The sequence below is a fragment of the Pinus tabuliformis genome, chromosome 4_1 (assembly GCF_031772625.1).
Source record: "Pinus tabuliformis cultivar Carrire ecotype Pingquan chromosome 4_1, CPIR1, whole genome shotgun sequence".
NCBI classification, from domain to species: domain Eukaryota; kingdom Viridiplantae; phylum Streptophyta; class Pinopsida; order Pinales; family Pinaceae; genus Pinus; species Pinus tabuliformis.
The window spans coordinates 53,240,550-53,264,075 of record NC_142303.1 but is presented as its reverse complement, the minus strand read 5'-3'; the positions used below and the strand labels follow the sequence as shown (position 1 = coordinate 53,264,075).

Here is a 23,526-nt window from a genome sequence, read left to right as displayed (position 1 = left end):
AATAAAATAAGAAAAGAAACAGATTACAAGTGTTTTGCTCATACTAAACAGTTCTAATTGTACATCTTGTGTTGAATCCAATTCCAGTATACTTTTAAAAGGCTTATTCAAAAACATTTCATCTTGACAGGATAAGAAAAGCTTACTTCCTGAATCCTTTAATACTGGCACTGGCTCAGAATGTTAATATCAATTGGAAAAGGATGTCAGCTAAGCTATATCATCCTTAATATCCGAAGATGATAGTCCATATACAAATATGGATATTGATTTAAAGGAAATGCATACAGCTCACTACATTATAAAACTTGTGACTGCTAGAGAATTGTGCAAACAAAAAAAGCCAATATGAAGAACAAAAAATTGAAGCCAAACACCAGACTGGAAAATTGCAAAAAGCAATATCATCATTAATTGGTCTTTTTACAGTATGAACAGTAATCTTATTATTTTTTACGTTCTCCTAAATCTGAGTTCCACAAATTATATTGATGGCAATGCACTTTGGAACTTCTCTTTTGTATGATAACAATACATTGTACAATGATGCAATTTGCAACCAGCCATTGCCTAGAGTGACATCTATTGCACATGCATGCACAACTTCGTCCAAGGAAAATGGACATCACATGCTTTTGACATAGTTGGAAAAACAATTTGCAAATATCACTAATAGCCTAATAGGCACTTTCAGAGCAGAGGTCAATGTTACTTGTAGATAATGGTCCTGCATCCAATCAGAAGCTAGCAAGTCAAGTTTTCATGAAAAAATTGAGACGAACTAATTAGAGTATTCAAATAGCAACAAGACTTACAAGCATGTGCATGCGTGTGTGCCTGTCCAGACTCAATTAAACCCAATTCCATATCTTGTGAAGCTGTCCAACCTGGTTCATATGCCTCCAGAAAGGCCAGCTTAGCTTTGTTAGGAAGATCGTGAGGATGCACAAATGGCACTCCAGGAGGCCAGCCAATTTCAGTACGTACAACTCCACATGGACTATCCAATGATGGGATGTGTTGTTCTTCGCATTCTCTCAGGCCACAGAAACGTAATTTGATTCCTTTTCTATCAGCAATCTCCTGGACCCTTTCTTTTAGAACCCTTTGTGCCTCTAAACGCAACCTTTTAGAGGGTGCCAGGGGCTTACTCCTGGGAATTTGTTTTTTTCTCTTCAAAGCAGTTTTCATTGACCCTGCAAAAGATGAAGATAAAGTTACAATGGTAATAAACTACACAAAATTAAATATAAATGTTTATCATCACGGCATAAACACACACCGTCTGAGGGAACTGGAAAAGGAAAATTCATATATCCATGCCGACTTATGAGTTGATCCATTGGATGTATTCTCTGCATGAAATCATGCACAGAAATAGGTGGTTGGAATGGACCCCCAACACCATGTCCTGCATTTGTCATTGCTGAACAATGTAGAATAGCAGAGGCCCGGGGCATAAGCTTAAATGCTAATGAGCACCTCCCATATATATTCCCCTGCAGGTTTCCAATATTTGTTCTATGAAGTGCCGGGCTTATATAACCTGCTGTGGCTTGATAAAGTGCAAGCCCGGGGTAAAGAAGAATATCTTGTGGACCAAGATCCCCATCTACAAGAAGCCAACGACCTTGCATGTCTCGAATTTGTAGACCTGGTTTGTCAGATCTCACTAGAGTCAACAAACTCTTATCAACCTGAGGTTCATGCTCACCAAATATTGTCATCTGGCTCTGTTCCTGCCCTATTGTTATCGTCCCATGGTGCCCACCCTGAAGAGTTGACCTTCCGTGACAAAAAAGTGACAAAACTGAAGTTGATACTTCACCATTTCTTAGAGGAACATTATCAAGAAGATCAGTAAAACAAAAGCTCCTAAGCTCAAGTGAACATCCAATTGCATCCAGTATGTCACGAGCAGCCTTCCCAAGTAGAGAAAAGAGATCTGCCAACCCAGCCGGAGGCAACTCTGCCCCAATCCCTGGCTCTATTGGAGTCTGACCAGGTCTGTAATCAAATGTTTCTTGCCAAATCTGAGGATCTGTAAAATAACCTGAAGTCTTGTCCCACTCCTGTGGATCTCCAGTATGGAGCATCTCTGGTCCTGGGTATGGTCTTTGATGGAAATACATCCGAGCAGAATCTATTACACATCTCAGCATTACATCATCCCCAGCAGGCACCTCAATAATTGCTGCATAATACCTTGCAAGAGACTGTGAAAGTGTGGATACAGCAAATTTGTATCTGTCCGAAAGAAGTCCATCTGCAGCAATCAAGTCCGTCAGCCTTACACGACCTAGAGATGGCAGAGAAGACCCTGCCATGGCACCCATTCAGATAATATCCTAGCCCCTGCTTCCAGCGTTACTAATTTTAGCTACTGAAGATGCAAAAGTCTGAATCAAAGAACTCCATCTTATAGGAACTACTTCTATCTCAAACTCAAAGTTTTCTTGATCCATCAACAACAATTCATAGTCTACACTTCCATAATTGTAAAAGAAAACCTTTGTTTTGTTGATGGGTGCATTCAACTTCAAAATGCTTTTCCAGTGCTTCAACCCCAGGCATTACACACACCGGGCTCACTGACTTTACTGTTGATGTTTAGTTTATGGAACGACATCCTTACTGCAACAATATGCTGGTGCCATCTACACAGCCTACCTGAAATAAGACAAATTGTATATTAAGATTTATATGCTTAATCTGTAATATGTACTAGTACTATAGTTACTAGATAACATGATTTCCACTAATATTATAGGCTAAAAACAAAAAAAGGTTCATACTTCAGGCATACAATATAAAACCACTTTAGCAACTATAAAAGTGGCTTGGACCTTGGACTGCTCATAGAAGTGGAAAGTCTGTTCTTCCTCACTTGCACTATACAAACATGCCATGATATCCATGGTCAACCTATCTTAATGTTTTCCTTTTTGCCAATATCTACGAAATAAAGACATGCCCACAAAAACATAAACTTGAGAATGGTGTTCTGATCTAAAATTTCAGTCACACGAGATTCAGTAGTCCTTTAGGTGTTAAGTCTCACAGGAGTGGAATTAAATGTATTTCCTGTAGAAGGCTCCAACCATGTAGCACACTCCTCTGACAAGGCATGTGATAGGAGATCCGTATTCTTCTCAACTGCAACACGTGAACAATCAGAAATAATCATGTAACAATACGCATATTGTTGATGTTATTAGCTCAGACATGTGCTTCTACATGGGCTCAGTGTCTAGCATGCAGAAGATGTCAGGTTGCCTTCTTTAGGTGCTTGCATGAGAGGAGTAAGTGATTCTCATGATTTATTTCCTAAGTTTAACCTAGGAAAAATACATAAATTATTTAATTACTGAATGTTGACTATTGAGCCAAGTTTCTAAGGATAAATAATTAAATTATTTAAGTGACTTAGATTTAATCTCTACTGTTGATATAAAGTGAGGGTTAGGATCATTGTTTTAAGAAACGGCCGTTTCGAAACCGAAACGGCCGGGTTGATCCGAGCCAATACCTTTTTCTATGACCCGGCCTTTGGAACGGTTCGACTGGCCGAGTCAGCCATGACTCGGTCGAGTCATTCCATGACTCGGCCGAGTCATGGCTGACTCGGCCAACTCGGCCGTTTCCGTTATGACTCGGCCGAGTCACAAAAAAACGCCCAACATCATGTCAAACTGCGATTCAATAAAAATTTAATGGATTTTTAAATTTTCTTTTGGTTGGTTTGGACTCCAAGCAGTTATAAATTTTCATGGTAATGTTAAATTCTTAAAGTAAAAGTGACATTCTCCTTAATCTTCATTTTCATCCTTTTACTTAAATTTTTAACATTACCATGAAATGACTCAGGATGTTTGAGAGTGGTTTCGGCCTCATTGGATTTCATATGGAGAAAGTAGAATTTTAGATTTCATTCAAAATCCAGCAGACTTATCAGTTTTTCAGGGTTTCAGGATTGGAGGATTGCAATGTTTCCATTGAATTTTGTCATGTATTAGGGTATGGATTCTGGAACTCGTATTTAATCAAGAGCACCAATCCCTCTATGTACCTTGATGTTTGTGACATTGGTTGTCGAACTCCTCTGGGATTCGCTCCCAAACCAAGAGCTTCTCAAAATGTCGCTCCCGCTCCCGTTTTCGCTCTCGCTCCCCACTTTCGCTCCTGCTCCCAAGTAAAATTGACCCAGATGATGTTGGCAACTCTAGCAGTAGCCAGTAGTACTGGTCACAGAGTTTTGTTGTAGAGGCCATTTATAGCCTCCTTGGTTATATGTTTTTGCTTTGATCTCTATATCATCATCGTGTATGTATTGGACAATGTACTGGGTGCCATTTTGATATAATGGATATATTCATGAGCCTACTTTGATCATATGTGGCCTTCTATCTATATTCTAATGCTGTGTGTTTGGAAACATGAATGAAAATCTTTAAAATTATGTGTTTTTATAAAAAATAAATATTTAATGTATTTTTTACAAGGACCGAGTCATTGAAATCGAGCCGGCCGAGTCGATACCGAGTCGGAGTCGGAGTCAACCCTCGGCCGAGTCGGAGTCGGAGTCGGAGTCAACCCTCGGCCGAGTCGGAGTCGAAGTCGGAGTTTTAAAACATTGGTTAGGATCTAATCCTAATCATTGATCACTTAGGAGATTAAGGTTATGGATTTGGCTTAATGAAATTATAAAATAAGCCTAAAGGGGAGAGGTGAAAGATATATTGTGATTGAGAGAGTGATTTTATCAAGAGTGAGATGCTCAACTGAAGAGAAAGGAAAGGTGTGCGGCAAGGGTTTTCTAGGAGAGAAATTCAAGGAGGCTGAGAATTTGAGGAAAAAGACTGAGACTTGGGAGAGGGACGCCCAGTTTTCTGTGTAGGCCAAGTTTGTGAAGGGAGGCAAGTTTGTTAAAAGAGGCCAAGTTATTCAACTAGGTCCACATGGAGGAAGGGAGGCTAAGTTCCCCAATGCATGGGCCATACAGATGGAGGCCAATTTTTGCATGTGAAGGCCGAGATTTGGCAGGGTCGAGTATTTCCCAAGAGGGCCGAATTCCAGACGACGAAAATCCAATGGGCGGACATCCAGGTTCAAAGAGTGTTGTATTCTATGTGTATTTCTCTGTGGTTCAAGGCCTTAATTTTCCAAATTTAAGGAAGGTTTGTTTGAGCAGAATTTTCTGCTATTCCTATGGTTGATTTTCCTATTTTATTTCCGCTGTAATTTATTTCTGAAAGTTAAAAATACAAGTATATTTATTTTATAGCAGTTTTCAAAATTATATTGAATAAATATTTTTCTAGATATAAAATAATTGAGACAAAATAAATCAAACCTAGTATTAAAAGTCAACATGGTATCAGAGCACTCGAACTCTGAGGGGAAGACCAAACTGTCACAAGGGTTTACACAGCAAATTATTATTTTTCCATTAGTATATTTTCTGGGGTTTTGAATAATTGATTTGAAGGTTTGCAAGGATGGCTGCCACAGGGTTAAGGTATGAAAACCAGTTGGAGGGTGTTGAAATATGTAACTAGGTTTGGTCTTCATAATGTAATCATGATTTTTATGTATTTGATGTAATGAGAAAAATAAATTATTGTTGATCTTGAGGCATGGGTTTCATGCTCAAGAGATTTTAATTTTAGATCAAGCTCCCATTGTGAACTCTTAGGGCTTGTCATTGAGTCTACAAGTCATTGTCATGTATGAAAGGCCCATTTGGGGCATGTTACATATTGTAAAAGAAATTATTTGAGTCAAAGTAACCCTCCAAGACCAAGTCAAGTGCTAACAATCAAGTCAGCCTACACAAGCAACAAGTCGGCCTAAGACAGTGACAAGTTGGCCTAATATCAAGTGACTGGAAGCCTATATATAGGGCATTCGGCCTCATTCTTGGAGACACACTTCACACATCAAGAAGCTCAACAAAAGGGATCAAAAAGTAGTATCAAGTGGAGCAAAGAAGAGGAGGACAAGAAGAAAGAAAGATCGAAGTGATTTTTGGATCTGTTTTGGGCTATTTTTGTTCACACGTGCGAGGAGACTAGGGTTCTTCCTACTGCAGCAAATCAGAAGTACTGTCACCTCAAGGAGGCCGAAATAAGTCAAGGAAAAGATCTATCTTGCAAGTTGAAGTCTCAAAGAATCTAGCTCAAGTCAAGCGAAGGAGAAGAAGGGCTAAACTTGCCCTAATTCTGTCACACGTGCGAAAATTGCAGTCAACTTCAAGAGGCCGAAAATTGCAGGAAGAGAGGCCGAAAATTTCAGACTAGGGTTGCAGGGCCGAAGGTTAAGGACGAAGGAGAGATTGCAGCAGCATCAAGTTGACTTTGACTTAAGGCAAGGATTGACTTGGTCTTGGAGGAGTTTTTTGGTCAAGGGTCTAGGTCTTGGAATTCGTCAATTGAAGATTCTATAAGAAGAAGAATTCTTGTGGGTTTTCCTCTCAAGTTGGAAAGGTTTGGCCCTGGCTGATTGCCTATATCTTGTGTCCTTTGTCTTATTGTTCTTTATGGTTTGGTAGTTGTTTGATGAAGAAAACACTAATAATAAACAAGTGCAAAAAGAACCTAATTAATTGAAGAAAAAATATACCACAAAAGGTTATCAAATACAAGAGAAATCAGCCTATATTGCTGCCCCTAGATTTCTCAACATAGTATCAGAGCTAAGGTGACAAGTCAAGGAAGGGCAGCTTGAAAGGACACTCAAGGACCAAAGCACTAGAAGATCATCAAGAGCATCAATCATCAAAAGGGGACCTCTCATCTCAAAGGCACTACAAGGACAAGGTTTACATCATCATCTTGAAGAAAGTTGCTAAAGAAGACCTAAAACCCTAGTTCGTTTAAGGAAGGATTCTACACTTGAAGCATTCCTGGGAACTTTGCTCAACCATCACATCGAGAAGAAGGAGACCTCAAAGACCCTATCTCTACCCAAGAAAGGAAGGACTACGAATTGAAGTATCTTGAACCCTCCTCATCAAGGAAAAATAAGAAGAGGCATTGTCATCATCATCAAGAAATCAAGGTGATCTCCCTCTCTTTGAAGGATCACTTTTGAAGGAAGGCATCTTCATCAAGAAGACATCTTCTATCAGTATCATCATCATCAAAATTAAGAAGGCAGCAAGTTGAAGATATTGTCATCAAAGAGTATCTTCACAAGTAAGTATCTTTATGTCCACATCTGAATCTATCAAAATGACTTCATTTTGCAAGGAAAGCAACAAATTGGTTGGGTCATCAAACTTTCTTGCATGGAAGAAAAGGACTGATTTGATCCTCATAGAAAATGAAGTCGTTGATCATGTTAAGGGTTCAATTACTAAACCCCCAAAGAAAGAAGCTCAAGCTCATGCAAAGTACATGAAAGGGGAAGTAAGGACTCAAAGGATTCTCATAGAATCCATAAAGATCCCCTCATAGCCTATTTATCAAAGTTGGAGACATCAAAAGAAATATATGACAAAATTGTAGAATTGTTCTCCGTGAGTACTGTAGGAGAAGTGATCTCATTAAGACAAGAACTTTACAAGAAGGAATAGCCTCATACTTTATGAGGGTGTCGGATATTAGAAACCAACTACAAGAGTTGGGAGAAATAATGTTCGATAAGGAAATGACCACCATAGTGCTCAATGCACTACCAGAGGAATGGGGCAATTTTACATCAAGCATCTGTGGAAAGAAAGGAGCTACTACATTCAATGAACTTTGGTCACTATGCAAGATTGAAAAAACCAGGTTGAAGACAAAAAGTGATGTAGAATCAAACAAGCAAGCAAAAGCATTTACTACCATGGCTAGGAGGAAAGGAAAGTTTGATCCTCAAAAAAAGAAAAAGAACATGGCAAAGGTCTAATGCTATGGCTGTCAAGTGTGAAAATTCCTGAATCTAACACATCAGAAACCCCTACTGCAATTTATGGTTTACTATCTCCTACTTGTTCTTTACCTTAACAAGTTATTTAATTGCATAAATATCGAAGTAAACACAAATGCAACCTTCACAGATATAAAGATCATGCATTGAAGTAAACAAAAACAATAACACAAGGGATACCGTTATTTTTGGACAATCGTCTCCGAAAAAACACAATGCGAGAAAACCGATGCAACATATAGAAGGTTTTATTATTAAGCAGATTCGTGAATACAACTAGGGTGCCAGAAATGGCTCACCCTTCAAAGAATATCCTTGGTAGTAGTACCTCTCTCCGGAGACAGATATTTTGGAAAATCAGCAACCGGATGATCAACCCCACAATGACTCGTATTGTTCCTTGTGTTGGACAGGGAAAGCTGCTCCAAGCACTGCTCTAGAACTGCGTCACCCTTTCCCGACTGATTTTCACTCAGTTTACCCCACAAAACTTCCTCAACGCAGCCTCTTCAGCCCAGCATCAGCCTCTGTGTCTGCCTCTGCAACTTCTGCCCTAGCCTCATTAGCCTCTGCAGCTTCTGCGCTGGCCTCTTTAGCCTCTACGTCAGCCCTCCTAGGTTCTGTGCTGCCTCTTCCGGCACTTTGTTGCCTCTTTGATATGTATTCTTCAACCTTGGATCGAAATCCCTTGCTACACTGTCCCTCACTGCAACTGATCTCTAATTCGATTTCCTTAACAAACCCAGCCCCAGAAAATCGAATTCTTGATCTCTCTTGATGTATCTCCAACTGACCCTCAAGCCTCCTCTTATACTTTTCCTACTGACGATTCAACGGCCGAGATTAAGTCCCTAATCAACAGCTAAGATTAGAACTGGATTGATCCTCGTCTCTTAGAACTTTCTCACCCATATTATATTAATACACATTAATATTTTAATTTTCTTGAGTTTAGACTTAGGAACCCCATTAAAAATATTAATTATTTTGATATCTCTTCATCCGGGTGGATTTTCTCCAAACGATTTCTGGGTCTTGGAGATCCCATGTGCCTTAGCCTCTCCACCAAATTTCGTGGCTAGAGCACATCCGATGCTACCAAAAATCAACACTCCCTCTTAACGAGGAATGTGCTCTAGCAATGCTTCACCATAGAAGCATCACATTGATCTTCCGCATAGGTCCTCTGTGTTGATGTTTGGCATGCTGCCCAACATCCACTGCACTGCTGCTTCCTGTACTGCTGCCCATGACACTGCCACTGCTAAATTTGTACTGCAGCTCCCTCTCAACATGTTGCATCATGCTGCCCATAGCACTACCACTGCTAACTGTTGCACTACAACTCAGTTACTGAGAAGTAACTGACTTCACCCAAACACTGACATCCTGGTCAGTCTGGAAGCCTCGTGATGCTAAAGTTACCTCTGTTGCTATCCTATGCTCCCTCTGCTGCCACTGCGCTGCTGCAAACACCTTTGTGCCTCTCGCACTGCTGCAACCTCTACTGTGCTGCTACAGACTTCTGCACTCTAGCCCTGCCTTGTCGCTCCACCACACTTTGCTCCACCCGACACCTGTCATCATGCTACTGTCATTAAGGGCTCCTATAGTCATATGCGATCCAAGAGTTTGGGCACCTCAAGGATCTTGCCCCACTTCTGTAGTTGACTACAGCTCTATGTCTCCCCAACTCTTCTCTAGAGGCGCATGAGCACTCATGGCACAATCGTCATCAGTCTCGACATCTTTCTCCACCTTTGTTGGAGTTTCCTTCCAAGCGGAAGCTTCTCCCTTGCCTTTCTTCCTGGGGCACTGAGATGCATAATGTCCTAGCTCCCCACAATTGAAGCACTTGACCTTGGAGGTATCTTTCTTCTTCCTCTTCTGAAGCCCCTGTTGTCCCGCAAGATGCTAGAGCCACATCCTCCTCCTCTTTCTTGACTCGAACTCCCTTACTGCTACTCCTCGCCTTAGTCATTCTCCTGAGCTCTTTGCTGATTTTTTTGAATCTAACACATCAGAAATTCCTACTGCATTATCTAGTTTATTTCACCTACTTGTTTATTCCCTAACAAGTTATTTAACCATATAAATACTAAAAATAAACACAAATGCAGTCTCAACCATCTACAGATCAACAACTAAAATATCAAACAAACACACAAGGGACACTGTTATGTTTGGACAATCATCCCCAGAAAAACCCAACTTGGGAAAACCGATGCAGCAATTCTGAGGGTTTTATTATTAAGCAGCTTTCTTGAGTACAACTAGGGTGCCAAACTGGCTCACCCAACATAGATATCTATCTGGCAGTAATACCTCTCTTCGGAAGCAGATATTCAGCAAGTCTGCTCCACGAAATTCCTTCCAACGCTTCTTTGAGGCTCTGCATCAGCCCTCCTGGCCTCTGCGTAGCTCTGAAACCCTTTGCGTCAGCGCTCTGTTGTTCTGCACTGGCTCTCTGGCCTTCTACGTCACCCACGTAGGCCCTACTAGCCTATGTGCAGTCTCTTTGGGCCTTTGCGTGGCTTCTGTGTAGCCTCCTCTGTCACTGCGTTGGCTCTCCGACACTATCTCTACCTCTCTGCTATGCACTCACTGCCCCTCGCTGCAACTCAGATCACTTGTTCGAATTTTCTCAGCAACCCCACTCCAGAAAATTGAATTGACTGATCAATCTTGGTGTATCTCCAACTGACCCTCAAGCCTCCTCTTATACTTTTCCTGTTGAGTCTTCAACAGCCGAGATTAAGTCTCTAATCAACAGCTAAGATTAAATTTGGCTTGATCCATGTCATTTAGAACCTTCTCACCCAGTTTTATATAAATACCCATTAATATTTTAATTTTCCTAAGTTTAGACTTAGGAACCCCATTAAAAATATTAATTATTTTAATATCTCTCTAACCGAGTGGAATTTCCCCAAACCATTTCTAGGTCTTGGAGATTTCATGTGCTTTAGCCTCTCCACCAATGCTACCACAAATCAACACTCCCTCTTAGCGAGGAATGTGCTCTAGTAAGGCTTCACCATTAAACATTACATTGATCATCCAGCACCGGTACCTGTGTTGATGCTTGGCCTGCTACCCAACATCCACCGCATTGTTGCCTCCTGTACTGTTGCCCATGGCTCTACCACTGCCATTGCTACATCTGTACTATAGCTCCCTCTCAACATGTTGCATCATGCTGCCCATAGCACCACCACTGCCACTGCTGCACTGCAACTCAGTAACCGAGAATTAAGTAACTAATCTACCCAAGCACTGACATCCTTGCCAGCCTAGAAGCCTCCTGATGTTGAAGCTACCTCTGCTGCTATCTGGTGCTTTCTCTGTTGCCTCTGCGCTGCTACAAACACCTTTGTGCCTCTCGCACTGCTGCAACCTCCTTTGTGCCTTTCTGCATTGCTGCAACCACCTTTGTGCCTCTCGCACTGCTACAACCTCCACTGCGCTGCTAGACCTCTGCACTCTAGCACTGCCTTGTCGCTCCATCCGCATCTTGCTTCTATCGACATCCGTCATCCTGCTACTATCATTCAAGGCTCCCGTAGCCGGATATGATCCAAGAGTTTGGGTACCTCCAGGATCCTGCCCCTCATCTTCTGTAGTCCTCCTGACTACAGCGCGATGTCACCCCACATCTTCTCTAGAGGTGCATGAGCACTCATGGCACAGTCATCATCCGTCTCGACTTCTTTCTCCGCCTTAGCCGGAACTGCCTTGGAGTCAGAAACCTCTCCCTTATTTTTCTTCCTGGAACACTAGGTTGCATAATGACCCAGCTCCCCACAATGGAAGCTCTTTACCTTGGATATGTCCTTCTTCTTCCTCTTTCCCTGTTGTCCCGCAAATACCAGAGTCGCATCCTCCTCCTCCTCTTTCTTGATTCGACCTCCTTTCCTGCTACTTCCTTCCTTGGTCAACCGTCTTATCTCTTCTTGACGAAGAGATGCCCACATCTCTTCCCATCCTGGAAGATCAGCTCTGCCCAAAATGCTTTGGACAAATGTCTCCCAATCCTTAGAGACTGCATTCAGGGCGGTCCTCACCATGAACTCCTAATCCGGTATGGCCCTTACGGAAGTAAGTTGGTCCCGAATCTCTTGCAACCTGCTGAGGTATAGATCTATCTACTCCCCCTTCTGCATCTGATACAACCACTGTAGGAATTTACAGGGTAAGTTCCTCAGACAGAACACCAAAGGACACCGCTCACAACCAGATCGCAGATCAATACACCAGTATTTTTGACGTGGTTAAAACCCTCAAAGAGGGAAACAGTCCACGGCCTGAGCCAACGCGGCCACTTCAGGCAATTTATTAATAAAAGAATGAAAATTTACATATGCTTCTCTCATAGACGGATTACCCTACAAATGACCCTCCATGCGCTTTAAATAGAAATCATGGACCAATCGGGTGTCAAGCCACGGATCAAGTGTCGGTAATACCGAGGAGAGAATGAACCGTCGGATCACTACATATCGTGACCGTCGGATTGTAAGTTACAAAATGTACAAGGTAAAGAAACACACTTTACCTAACTCTATACTAGACCAAGTTGTACTTAACTATTTCCTATGTGTCGGAATATCCTAACATCCCCCCTTAAGAACAACTTGGGATAGGATTGAAGGATTTACAAATATGACACAATAGGAGAAGGAAGGAGGCACTAGAGCCTATCCCCCCTTAGTGACAACTTCCTGAACTCCAACCATAAATCGAAGTTTAGTGAACTTCGCCTCTGTGAGAGCCTTTGTAAAGATCTCTGCAACTTGATCATCTGTTGAACAATATTGCACTTCAAGAACATGGTCATGGATGAGCTTTCTGATGAAGTGCATGTGCAGTTCAATGTGTTTGCTGCGTTGATGTTGGACTGGATCTTTGCATAGCTGAATGGCACTTTGATTATCACACCAAAGTGTAGTCGGATGCTGCTGCTGAAAGCCAAACTCTGACAGGATTTGACGAAGCCACAAGGCTTCCTTACTAGCTTCTACGGCACCACGATACTCTGCTTCTGCTGAAGAAAGAGAAATGGCACCTTGTTTCTTGCAGGCCCATGTAATAGGTCCTGAACCAAGAGTGAACACATAACCTGCAGTAGACTTCCGATCATCAGGGTCACCAGCCCAATCGGAATCAGTGAAACCAACCAATAGAGGAGATGCTTCGGCACTGTAATGAATCCCAAACTGAACTGTACCTCGAACATAACGAAGTATTCTTTTAGCTGCTTTCCAATGACTTTCACGTGGGTTTTGCATAAACCGAGCAACAAGGCCAACGGCAAAGGAAAGGTCAGGTCGAGTATGGGTTAGATACAGAAGTTTTCCTACAAGTTGACGGTATAAGGTAGCATCAACTTCAAGAGAAGTACAAGTGACTGAAAGTTTGACTCCAGACTGAAAGGGAGAAGGGGCTGGCTTACAGTCTTCCATGTGAAAGTGGCGTAGAATATCACAGGCATACTTGGACTGAGAAAGGGAAATACCTTCCTTGGATTGCAAGACTTGAAGACCGAGAAAATAATGTAAGTGTCCTAAGTCTGTCATTTCAAACTTCCTTTTAAGGCTAGACTTCACATGGTTTATAAGGTTGGGATCACTACCAGTCAGGATGAGATCATCAACATAAAGAACAAGGAATGATAAGAGACTTGCCCACTTTCTTGGTGTAGACAATATTGTCAGAATGACACCTAGAAAAGCCAGATTCTAAAAGAAAGCTATCCATTTTGGCATACCAAGCTCGAGGAGCTTGCTTGAGACCATAAAGGGATTTCTTAAGCCGACATACAAGGCTGGAGTCTATTTTTATGAAGCCAATGGGTTGTTCCATGTAGATTTCTTCATGCAAGTCCCCATGCAAGAAGGCAGATTTAACATCCATCTGATGGACTTCCCATTTGAACGAGGCAGCAAGGGAAAGAACAAGGCGGATAGAGTTCATTTTGGCAACAGGGGAGAAGGTTTCAGTGTAGTCAATGCCTTCAACTTGTGAAAAACCTTTAGCAACAAGACGAGCTTTATGTTTATCAACTTTCCCATCTGGTCCATACTTGGTTCTGTAAACCCATTTGCATCTAACAAGTTTTCGTCCCTTTGGTAGAGGAACAAGATCCCATGTATCATTTGCCAATAATGAATGATATTCTTCATTCATAGCTGCTTCCCAATATGGATGGCCTGAAGCTTCTGCAAAGGTGTTAGGATCATAATTTACTGGAGCTTGAGCCAGTAAAGAAGAGGCTCTGTCAAACTGAGAACGTGTGCGTCGTTGATCTGTAGGATCACCGACAAGATCACCTGCTGCATCTCGAGTAGCACGAACCCATTTTGGAAGCTGAGGAGCTGAAGGAGGATCTTGAGATGGTGGGGGAGGATTGTCATCCTCACTTTCATCATCTGAAGAAGAAATGTTTTCAAAAGTAGAAGAGATAGGGAGAGGTGGCACATCCGCCGGACTAGGCTCGCAGGCCGATATATTTTCATCAAATTTTACATCTCTTCTAATGATAACATTTTTGGAATTAAATGGAATAAGTCTATAGCCTTTGACATCTTCAGAATATCCAACAAAAGTACATTTTTCACTCTTAGGTTCTAAAGCTTTATGCTTTTCATCTGGAATATGGGCCCACGCTTCACTTCCAAAAACACAAAAGTGACTTACCTCTGGTTTGATTGAGCTCCATGCTTCTTCTGGAGTGATATTCTTTAAAGCCTTAGTAGGAGTGCGATTTATTATGTAATTTGCACAATTAATTGCTTTTGCCCAAAAACTAAGACCAAGTCCTTTAGTTTGTAGCATACAATTAGCCATTTCCTTTAAGGTGCGATTCTTCCTTTCAGCTACACCATTTTGTTGTGGAGTATATGGAACAGTATGTTGCATTTGAATTCCATTCTCAGTGCAAAAATTGATGAATGTGTTTTTAACATATTCTCCGCCATTATCAGATCTTAGCTTAAGAATTTGATGTCCAGATTGTTTTTCAACAAAGGCCTGAAGGCCAAAAATGTGTTAAATACTTCACTCTTGAGTTTTAAGAAGTATACCCAAGTGCGTCTGGAGAAATCATCAATGAAAGTTAAGAAATACTTGCAGCCAGAGAATGACACAACTGGAAGTGGACCACATAAATCACTATGCACAAGCTGTAAAGGGGCTGAGGCGTGCCAAGAGGCACGTTTTTCAAAACTGTCCCGATGATGTTTTCCGAGTACACATCCGGAACAAACACCATCTCTGCAAGATACCATAGGAAGACCTATCACCATATTTTCTTTACATAGATGCTGAAGGGAGCGATAGTTTAAGTGACCAAATCGCTCATGCCAAAGTTTGCTCACTTCATCGTTATGAGCAACAAATACTGAGGGAAGATTTGATGACCCAAAGTTGTGAAACTTATACAACCTTGTAGAATCATCAGCAATGCCAGTAGCTAAAATCTTTTTAGGATCTCTTAGGTCCTTGATTACAACATCATAAGGTGAAAATTCAACGATTTTACCTTCACCTGAATGAGTTATCTGATATACAGATAGAAGGTTGCAGGATAAGGTTGGAACACATAATACATCATTAAACTGACCATTGTCTAGATGAACAGTTCCAGTCCCTACAACACTAAGAGATCTATCATCACCAACATATATATTTTTGGTGTTACAATCATTTAAAGAAGAAAACATGGCTTTGTTTTTGGCCATGTGATAAGAAGCTCCAGAATCAATGAGCCACTCATGAGAATGAGAAGAAGAAGATACATTTAGTGCGTAGCCAGTCCGAGATGCTTGACAACCACATGCAGAAAGTGCCATTCCTGAAGATGAAGTTGAAGTTGAAGATTGCTCCAAATGGATGTTATGTTTCTTCATCACTGCTTCCAAGGCTTCCATCTTCTTAAAGCATTTGGATTCTAAGTGGCCATCTCGATTACAAAAGTTGCAATGTCTATCAGTCTTCTTCCATTTGTTTTTATTTATCTTATCATTTTGTTGAAATGATTTTTCATTTTGAGGCTGAGATTGCTTAGGACCCTTGTTTGGTTTAGGACCATTCTTTTTAGGATATGACTTCTTAGGATTCTTTGAATTTGGTTGCTGCTGAGCGGCTAACGCTTTCTTGGAAGAGTTTCCAAGATTAAAAAGACCAAGGTGTAAGAGTTTTTCTTGTTCTCTTATTAAAGAATCACAAAAAGAGTCAAAGGAAGGGGACTTGTAGTCTGTTCCTTGAGAAATGAAGGCTTCTCTTGTAGAATGGAAGGTGGAAACAAACACAGAGTAGGCTGGTCCCAACTTAGTAAGAATGGAATAGATAAGGTTACTATCTTCTTTCTTAACTTTAACACCTTCCAAGAGATATCTAAGGGTCTTGAACTTGGACAAGAAATCTTCAATGCAAGAAAAATTATTAGGGTCCAATGTAAGCAACTCATTTTCAAGTTGATGGGCTCTAAGTTCATTTTTAATCCCAAAAACTTTATTGATTTGTTTCATTGCTTCATCAGGAGTATCAAGTTCTGCAATATGGAATCTAAGATCTGGAGAAATAGACATCCCTATCAATCCACGTGCTTGATCTTGCCTATTTTCCCATTTAGCAGCCTTATCTTCATCCTTCGGTTTCTTTTCTTGGCCTGAGGCTATTCTGTAGAGACCTTTACTTCTAAGTAAATCCTCAATGTAGGACAACCATTGGAAGTAGTTGGTGCTGTCAAGAGTAACTTGGTATTGACTTTCCATTTCAATGGAAACTGAAGCTAAAGATGCTAAAACTAAGTGTTCCAATGGATAGATCTCGAAAAATTAGGCTGGTTTAAAAAAAAAAAACGGCTTCCGGATGAAAATGTTATGGCTTTTTGAAAAAAGTTGATGAAGTTGCCGACGAAGTGCGGGAATGTGCGGAAATGAAAAAATCCGCCCCCAAAAAATGGAGACTTGAACCCAAGACCTCTACTCTCTTAAAATAGCTTTGAACCAATTGAGCTAGACAAAAAATTTGAGAGAGAGAGAGGGGGGGTTGATGCTTTGGGTTGCGTGCTTGCTTTGAGAAGGCTCTTTTTCCCTACAAAACAAAAAAACACAAAACCCAACATGGACATACAAAAAAAACGAACCTTGCGGCTCGAAGTTAGCTTTAGCCGCAAAACTAAATATTTTCAAAAATGAACCTTGCGGCTCAAAGTTAGCTTTAGCCGAAAAACTAAATATTTTCTTCAATGTTTCTGATTTTCCGAGATCACACTAAGGCGCAGGGAAAAGAGCATACACATGAGAAAAATCCTTCCTTTCTGTTTTTGATTTGCCCAAATCGCACAGAGTCGTAGGGCAAAGAGCATACACAGAAATGAAAGGTAGAGATCCGGTAATAAGAAAGGCTAAATAAACCGAAACCGAAATAAACAGAGAGAAAATAACTGTAAACTGCAAATAAACACTGTATACCTCCAGATCTTAAAAATGACGCAGCTAGGGCTACCGGAAACCTTTTCGCGTGAAACGAAAGGGGTTCCTCACTGGAACAGATGCTCCCAACACAATAGAGCAGTCCTCTCGGCCCGAAAGTAGTCAGAAATAGTAGATCTAGGAAACAACAGTTGGATGCAGTTCTACCGGCTTCAGATTTGGATCACCAACGGACGCGGCCCTCAAATAGCTCTGATACCATGTAGGAATTTACAGGGTAAGTTCCTCAGACAGAACACCAAAGGACACCGCTCACAACCAGATCGCAGATCAATACACCAGTATTTTTGACGTGGTTAAAACCCTCAAAGAGGGAAACAGTCCACGGCCTGAGCCAACGCGACCACTTCAGGCAATTTATTAATAAAAGAATGAAAATTTACATATGCTTCTCTCATAGACGGATTACCCTACAAATGACCCTCCATGCGCTTTAAATAGAAATCATGGACCAATCGGGTGTCAAGCCACGGATCAAGTGTCGGTAATACCAAGGAGAGAATGAACCGTCGGATCACTACATATCGTGACCGTCGGATTGTAAGTTACAAAATGTACAAGGTAAAGAAACACACTTTACCTAACTCTATACCTAACTCTATACTAGACCAAGTTGTACTTAACTATTTCCTATGTGTCGGAATATCCTAACAACCACAGCTGATTCTCCAGTAGCATCTTCCTCTGCACGGAAGTGCCCTGATACAATGTCATCAAAGTGTCCCACATCTCCTTTGTCGTATTCTTCTCGGCAATATGCTGAACTACATGATCCTTGACCCCATCAAGGATTATGCACTTTGCCTTCGCCATTGCATCCTCATACCTTTCATTATCAGCTGGGTCGACTGGGATAACCATGGTTCTCAAGGCGAAGCCCTTGATGCGATGTCTATCCAAAACAGACAAGATCCTGGCCTTCCAGATGACAAAGTTGGACGCCCCGTCCAACCTGTCCTGATCCCTCAGTCTATTCATTGCCATCTCCACTCTTCTCCTAGACTCCCTCTGAGTCTCGATTTCCCTCCTGGAAATCCTCCTGCCAACTGTCGAACTGCTCCTCTCGATCCTCTTTGCAACTGCAAAACTCGGATCTGGATTTCTTGGCTAGAAATCCCTCAAGGCAGCGACTCCCTCTACCTTGGTTCTGTCCCGTTAGGTACTGTTCTGTTTTGACAGCAACAGCACCCCACCAGCTTCCCAATCCACAATCTGCCCACAGCTCCCTAGGCCCCAGCAGCTGCTGAAACTGAGCCTCTTAACTTTGCGCAATCCCGACAAGGCTGAATCGCTCCTCTGGCCAACTACGTCAAGTCTACCTGACTGAGTAGGATGACGTGGCTCTTCGTGGGCCTCTTCTACCTTCCTCTACCTTTGCGTTGGCCCTCTCTCTGGCTTGAAATGATGACGCAGGCCCTCTGCGTCACTCTACTGCTTTCTGCTTAGGAACAACGTCTGTCTCTCGGGACAGTTGTTTCTGCTGCAAATTTTCTGATTTCGCTGGTGCCTTCAGCTCTCCTGTGATCTGCAATGCTCTGATACCATGTTGATATTTCTTAATCTAACACATCAGAAATTCCTACTGCATTATCTGGTTTATTTCACCTACTTGTTTATTCCTTAACAAGTTATTTAACCATATAAACACTGAAAATAAACACAAACGTAGTCTCAACCATCTATAGATCAACAACTTAAATAACAAAAAACACACAAGGGACACCGTTATTTTTGGACAATCATCCCGGAAAAACCCAACTCGGGAAAACCGGTGCAGCGATTCTGAGGGTTTTATTATTAAGCAACTTTCTTGAGTACAACTAGGGTGCCAAACTAGCTCACCCAACATAGATATCCATTTGGCAGTAATACCTCTCTTCAGAAGCAAATATTCAGCAAGTCTGCTCCACGAAATTCCTTCCAAAGCTTCTCTAAGGCTCTGCGTTAGCCCTCCTGGCCTTTGTGTAGCTCTAGAACCCTCTGTGTCAACCCTCTACTGCTCTGCGCTGGCCCTCTAGCCTTATGCGTCACCCATGCAGGCCCTACTAGCCTCTGCGCAGTCTCTCTGGGCCTCTGTGTGTCATCTGTTAGCTCCGTGTAGCCTCCTCTGTCATTACGCTAGCTCTCTGACACTATCTTTGCCTCTCTGCTATGCACTCACTACCCCTCGCTGCAACTCAGATCACTTGTTCAAATTTTCTTAGCAAACCCCGCTTCAGAAAATCGAACTTACTAATCAATCTTGGTGTATCTCCAACTGACCCTCAAGCCTCCTCTTATACTTTTCTTGTTGAGTCTTCAACAGCCGAGATTGAGTCTCTAATCAACGGCTAAGATTAGATTTGGCTTGATCCATGTCATTTAGAACCTTCTCAGCTAGTTTTATATTAATACCCATTAATATTTTAATTTTCCTAAGTTTAGACTTAGGAACCCCATTAAAAATATTTATTATTTTAATATCTCTCTAACCAGGTGGAATTTCTCCAAACCACTTCTGGGTCTTGGAGATCTCATGTGCTTTATCCTCTCCGCCAATTTTCATGGCTAAAACACATCCAATGCTACCACAAATCAATACTCTTCCTGTCGAAGCGCTGCCAACATCTCCTCGCAACTGGGGAGAGTTGCTCTGCCCAAGATACTTTGGACAAATGTCTCCCACTCCTCGGAGATTGCAATCATGGCAGTCCTGACCATGAACTCTAGATCCAGTGTAGCCCCCACAGAAGTCAGTTGGTCGTGAATCCCTTGCAATCTGAGAAGGAAGGGATCTATCTCCTCTCCTTTCTGCATCTGGTATGACCTTAGTTGATTTTCCAATAACATCTTCCGCTACACAGAAGAGCCCTGGTATAAGGTGGTCAGGATCTGCCACATCTCCCTTGTTGTGTTCTTCTCAGCAATATGTGGTATGACATGATCCTTGACCCCGTCTAGGATCATGCATTTCACCTTCGCCTGGGCCTCCTCATACTTCTCATTTGCATCAAGGTCAACTGGGACAGCTACAATTCTCAAGGCATAGTCCTTGATGCGATGTTTATCCAGGATTACCAAGATCCTAGCTTTCCAAATGACAAAATTGGAAGCTCCGTCCAATCTATCTTGATCCCTCAATCCGTTCACTGCCATCTCTGCTCCTCTTCTCTAGACTCCCTTTGAGTCTTGATTTCCCTCTTGGAAATCCTCTGGCCAACTACCGAATCACTCCTCTCCAATCCTCCTTTGTCGCTGCAACCTGGATCTAGATTTCTTGGCTAGAAATTTGTCGAAGTAGTGCTTCACTCTACCTTGGTTCAATCTCCTTAGACAATGTTCTGTACTGACAGACACAGGGTCCCACCAGCTCCTCAAATCACAATCTGCACAGCTCCCTTAGCCTCGGCAATTGAAGAATCTAAGACCTTTTGGCTCTGCGCAATCACAGTGAGAGCTGGATCAGCTCCTCTGGCCACTGCGTCAATCCTCCCTGGCTGAGAAAGATGACTGGGCACTGCGTAGGCCTGATCTGCCTCCCCTCTGCCTCTGCGCTGGCCTGGACCGCTGACGCAGCTATTGCGTGGGCTCCTCCCAGCTAATGTGTCTTCCTCTCCTGGCTCAGAATGTTGACGTAGGCACTGCGTGAGCCTCTGCATCCCCTTCTCTGCACTGTGTCACCCTTCCTTCAGCGTCTCTGGCTCTAGAACAGCGCTGTCTCTCGGGGCAGCTGCAAACTCTTAGATTTCTCGATTGGAGCATTCAATCTCCTATGATCTGCAATCGCTCTAATACCATGTGAAAATTCTTGAATCTAACACAATAGAAACCCCTACTGCAATTTCTGGTTTACTATCTCCTACTTGTTCTTTACATTAACAAGTTATTTAATTGCATAAATATCGAAGTAAACACAAATGCAGCCTTCACAGATATACAAATCATGCACTGAAGTAAACAGAAACAATAACACAAGGGACACCATTATTTTTGGACAATCGTCCCCGGAAAAATCCAATGCGGGAAAACCTATAGAGGGTTTTATTATTAAGCAGATTCGTGAATACAACTAGGGTGCCAGAAATGGCTCACCCTTCAGAGAATATCCTTGGCAGTAGTACCTCTCTCCGGAGACAGATATTCTGGCAAATCAGCAACTGGATGATCAACCCCACAGTGACTCTGATTGTTCCTTGTGCTGGATAGCGAAAGCTGCTCCAAGCACTGCTTTGGAACTGCGTCACCCTTTCCCGACTGATCTGCACTCAGTCTGATCCACAGAACTTCCTCAGTGCAACCTCTTCAGCCCAACGTCAACCTCTACAGCCTCTGCATCTGCCTCTGCGGCTTCTGTGTCCTCTGTGCTAGCCTCCTTAGCCTTTGCGTCAACCCTCCTAGGCTCTGCGCTGCCTCTCTGAATGTATTCTTCAACGTTGGATCGAAATCCCTTGCTGAACTACCCCTCACTGCAACTAATCTCTAACTCGATTTCCTCAGCAAACCCAGCCCCAGAAAATCGAATTCTTGATCTCTCTTGGTGTATCTCCAACTGACCCTCAAGCCTCCTCTTATACTTTTCCTGTTGACGATTCAACGACCGAGATTAAGTCCCTAATCAACGGCTAAGATTAGAACTGGCTTGATCCTCGTCTCTTAGAACTTTCTCACCCATATTATATTAATACACATTAATATTTTAATTTTCCTAAGTTTAGACTTAGGAACCCCATTAAAAATATTAATTATTTTAATATCTCTTCATCCAGGTAGAATTTCTTCAAATGATTTTTGGGTCTTGAAGATCTCATGTGCCTTAGCCTCTCCACCAAATTTCATGGCTAGAGCACATCTGATGCTACCAAAAATCAACATCAAGAATATGGGCACTACAAGAGAGATTGTCCCAAACTCAACAAGGACAACAACAAAAGAGGAAGGGAAGAGGTCCATATCACTGAAGAAGTGTTAAAACCTGATGAGAAGAAATCCAAAGGGATAGATCTTCACTATTAGGGTTTCTCCAATACATAGCAAGGAGTAGTGGGAGGTGAAAAGACCTCCACCATGGCAGTTGTTGATTTGGGGTAGCATCGGATGTGCTCTAGCCACGAAATTTGGTGGAGAGGTTGGGGCACACGAGAGTTCCAATACCCAGAAAGAGTTTGGGCAGATTCTAAACAGTTCGGGAGATATTAAAATAATTAATATTTTTAATGGAGTGCCTAAGTCTAAACTTAGGGAAAATAAAATATTAATGTGGATTAATATGAAACTGTGTTAAATGGTCCAAAAGACATGGATCAAGCCAGATCTAATCTTAGCAGTTGATTAGGGACTTAATCTCGGTGGTTGATATGTCAACAGGGAAAGTATAAGAGGAGTCTTGAGGGTCACTTAGAGGATACACCAGATGATCAGTCATTCTATTCTCTAGAGCGGGGTTTGCTAAAAGAGATAGAATCAATGATCAGGAGAGCAGCTGAGGGACATTGAGTACAGAGATACAGAGAAGGCAAAGATCGTGCCGGGAGGGCAACGCAGCAACCAAGGACGGTGACACAGAGACAGCAAGGGCTCACGCAAAGGCAGCGAAGTGCTGCGCAAAGCACCAGAAGGGCCAGCGCAAGTGACGCAGAGGCTCCCAGAGCTGGCACAAGGCCTCCTGGGGCTGACGCAGGCCAAGAAACGCTGACGCAGGACCAACGTGAGACAAAGAGGGGCTAACGCAGTCCAAATTGGGCAGACGCTGGGGTTGCACAGCAGTTTTGTGCTGATGAGCTGCCAGAAGGATTTTCCGGGGTTTCAGCCAGGAGATTTCTCTCAAACTGTGAGGTATAGCTGCTAAGGAAATTCTCTATTGGGTAGGCCAGTTTCGGCACCCAGATTGTACTCTAATATTGCTTAATAAGAAAACCCTCAGATAGCTGCACTGGTTTTCTCGCATTGGGTTTTTCTGGGGACATTGGTCCAAAAATAATGGTGTCATGTGGTGTGTTTGTTCTTGTTTCTTTTAGCTACTAATCTGTAATATGTTGAGCATGCACTGGTGTTTCTTTTCAGTATTTACTTTGTAAATAACTTGTTAAAGCAAAATAACAAGTAGGTAGGAATAAATTAGAAAAAGTGCATGAAGGGT

At 42.2% G+C, this 23,526-nt stretch overlaps 1 protein-coding gene across 6 annotated transcripts in view; it reads right to left on the bottom strand.

The window, feature by feature from the left end:
- Window positions 1–382: 382 nt before the first annotated feature.
- The window catches only part of LOC149174117 (2-oxoglutarate (2OG) and Fe(II)-dependent oxygenase superfamily protein), a 114,882-nt gene continuing 91,738 nt past the window's right edge, over window positions 383–23,526 (bottom strand). For 4 of the 6 annotated variants that reach the window (XM_089419179.1, XM_089419177.1, XM_089419180.1 and 1 more), the window contains 4 exons: window positions 2,511–2,670; window positions 1,283–2,266; window positions 816–1,196; window positions 383–727 (listed from right to left, as the gene is read on the bottom strand). In XM_089419179.1, the coding sequence (XP_089275305.1) occupies window positions 726–727; window positions 816–1,196; window positions 1,283–2,266; window positions 2,511–2,574 (1,431 nt within the window). In that variant the 5' untranslated portion in view covers window positions 2,575–2,670 and the 3' untranslated portion in view covers window positions 383–725. Of the gene's footprint in view, window positions 728–815; window positions 1,197–1,282; window positions 2,671–23,526 lie in introns of all 6 variants that reach the window. The other 2 variants (XM_089419181.1, XM_089419175.1) reach the window with 2 other exon arrangements.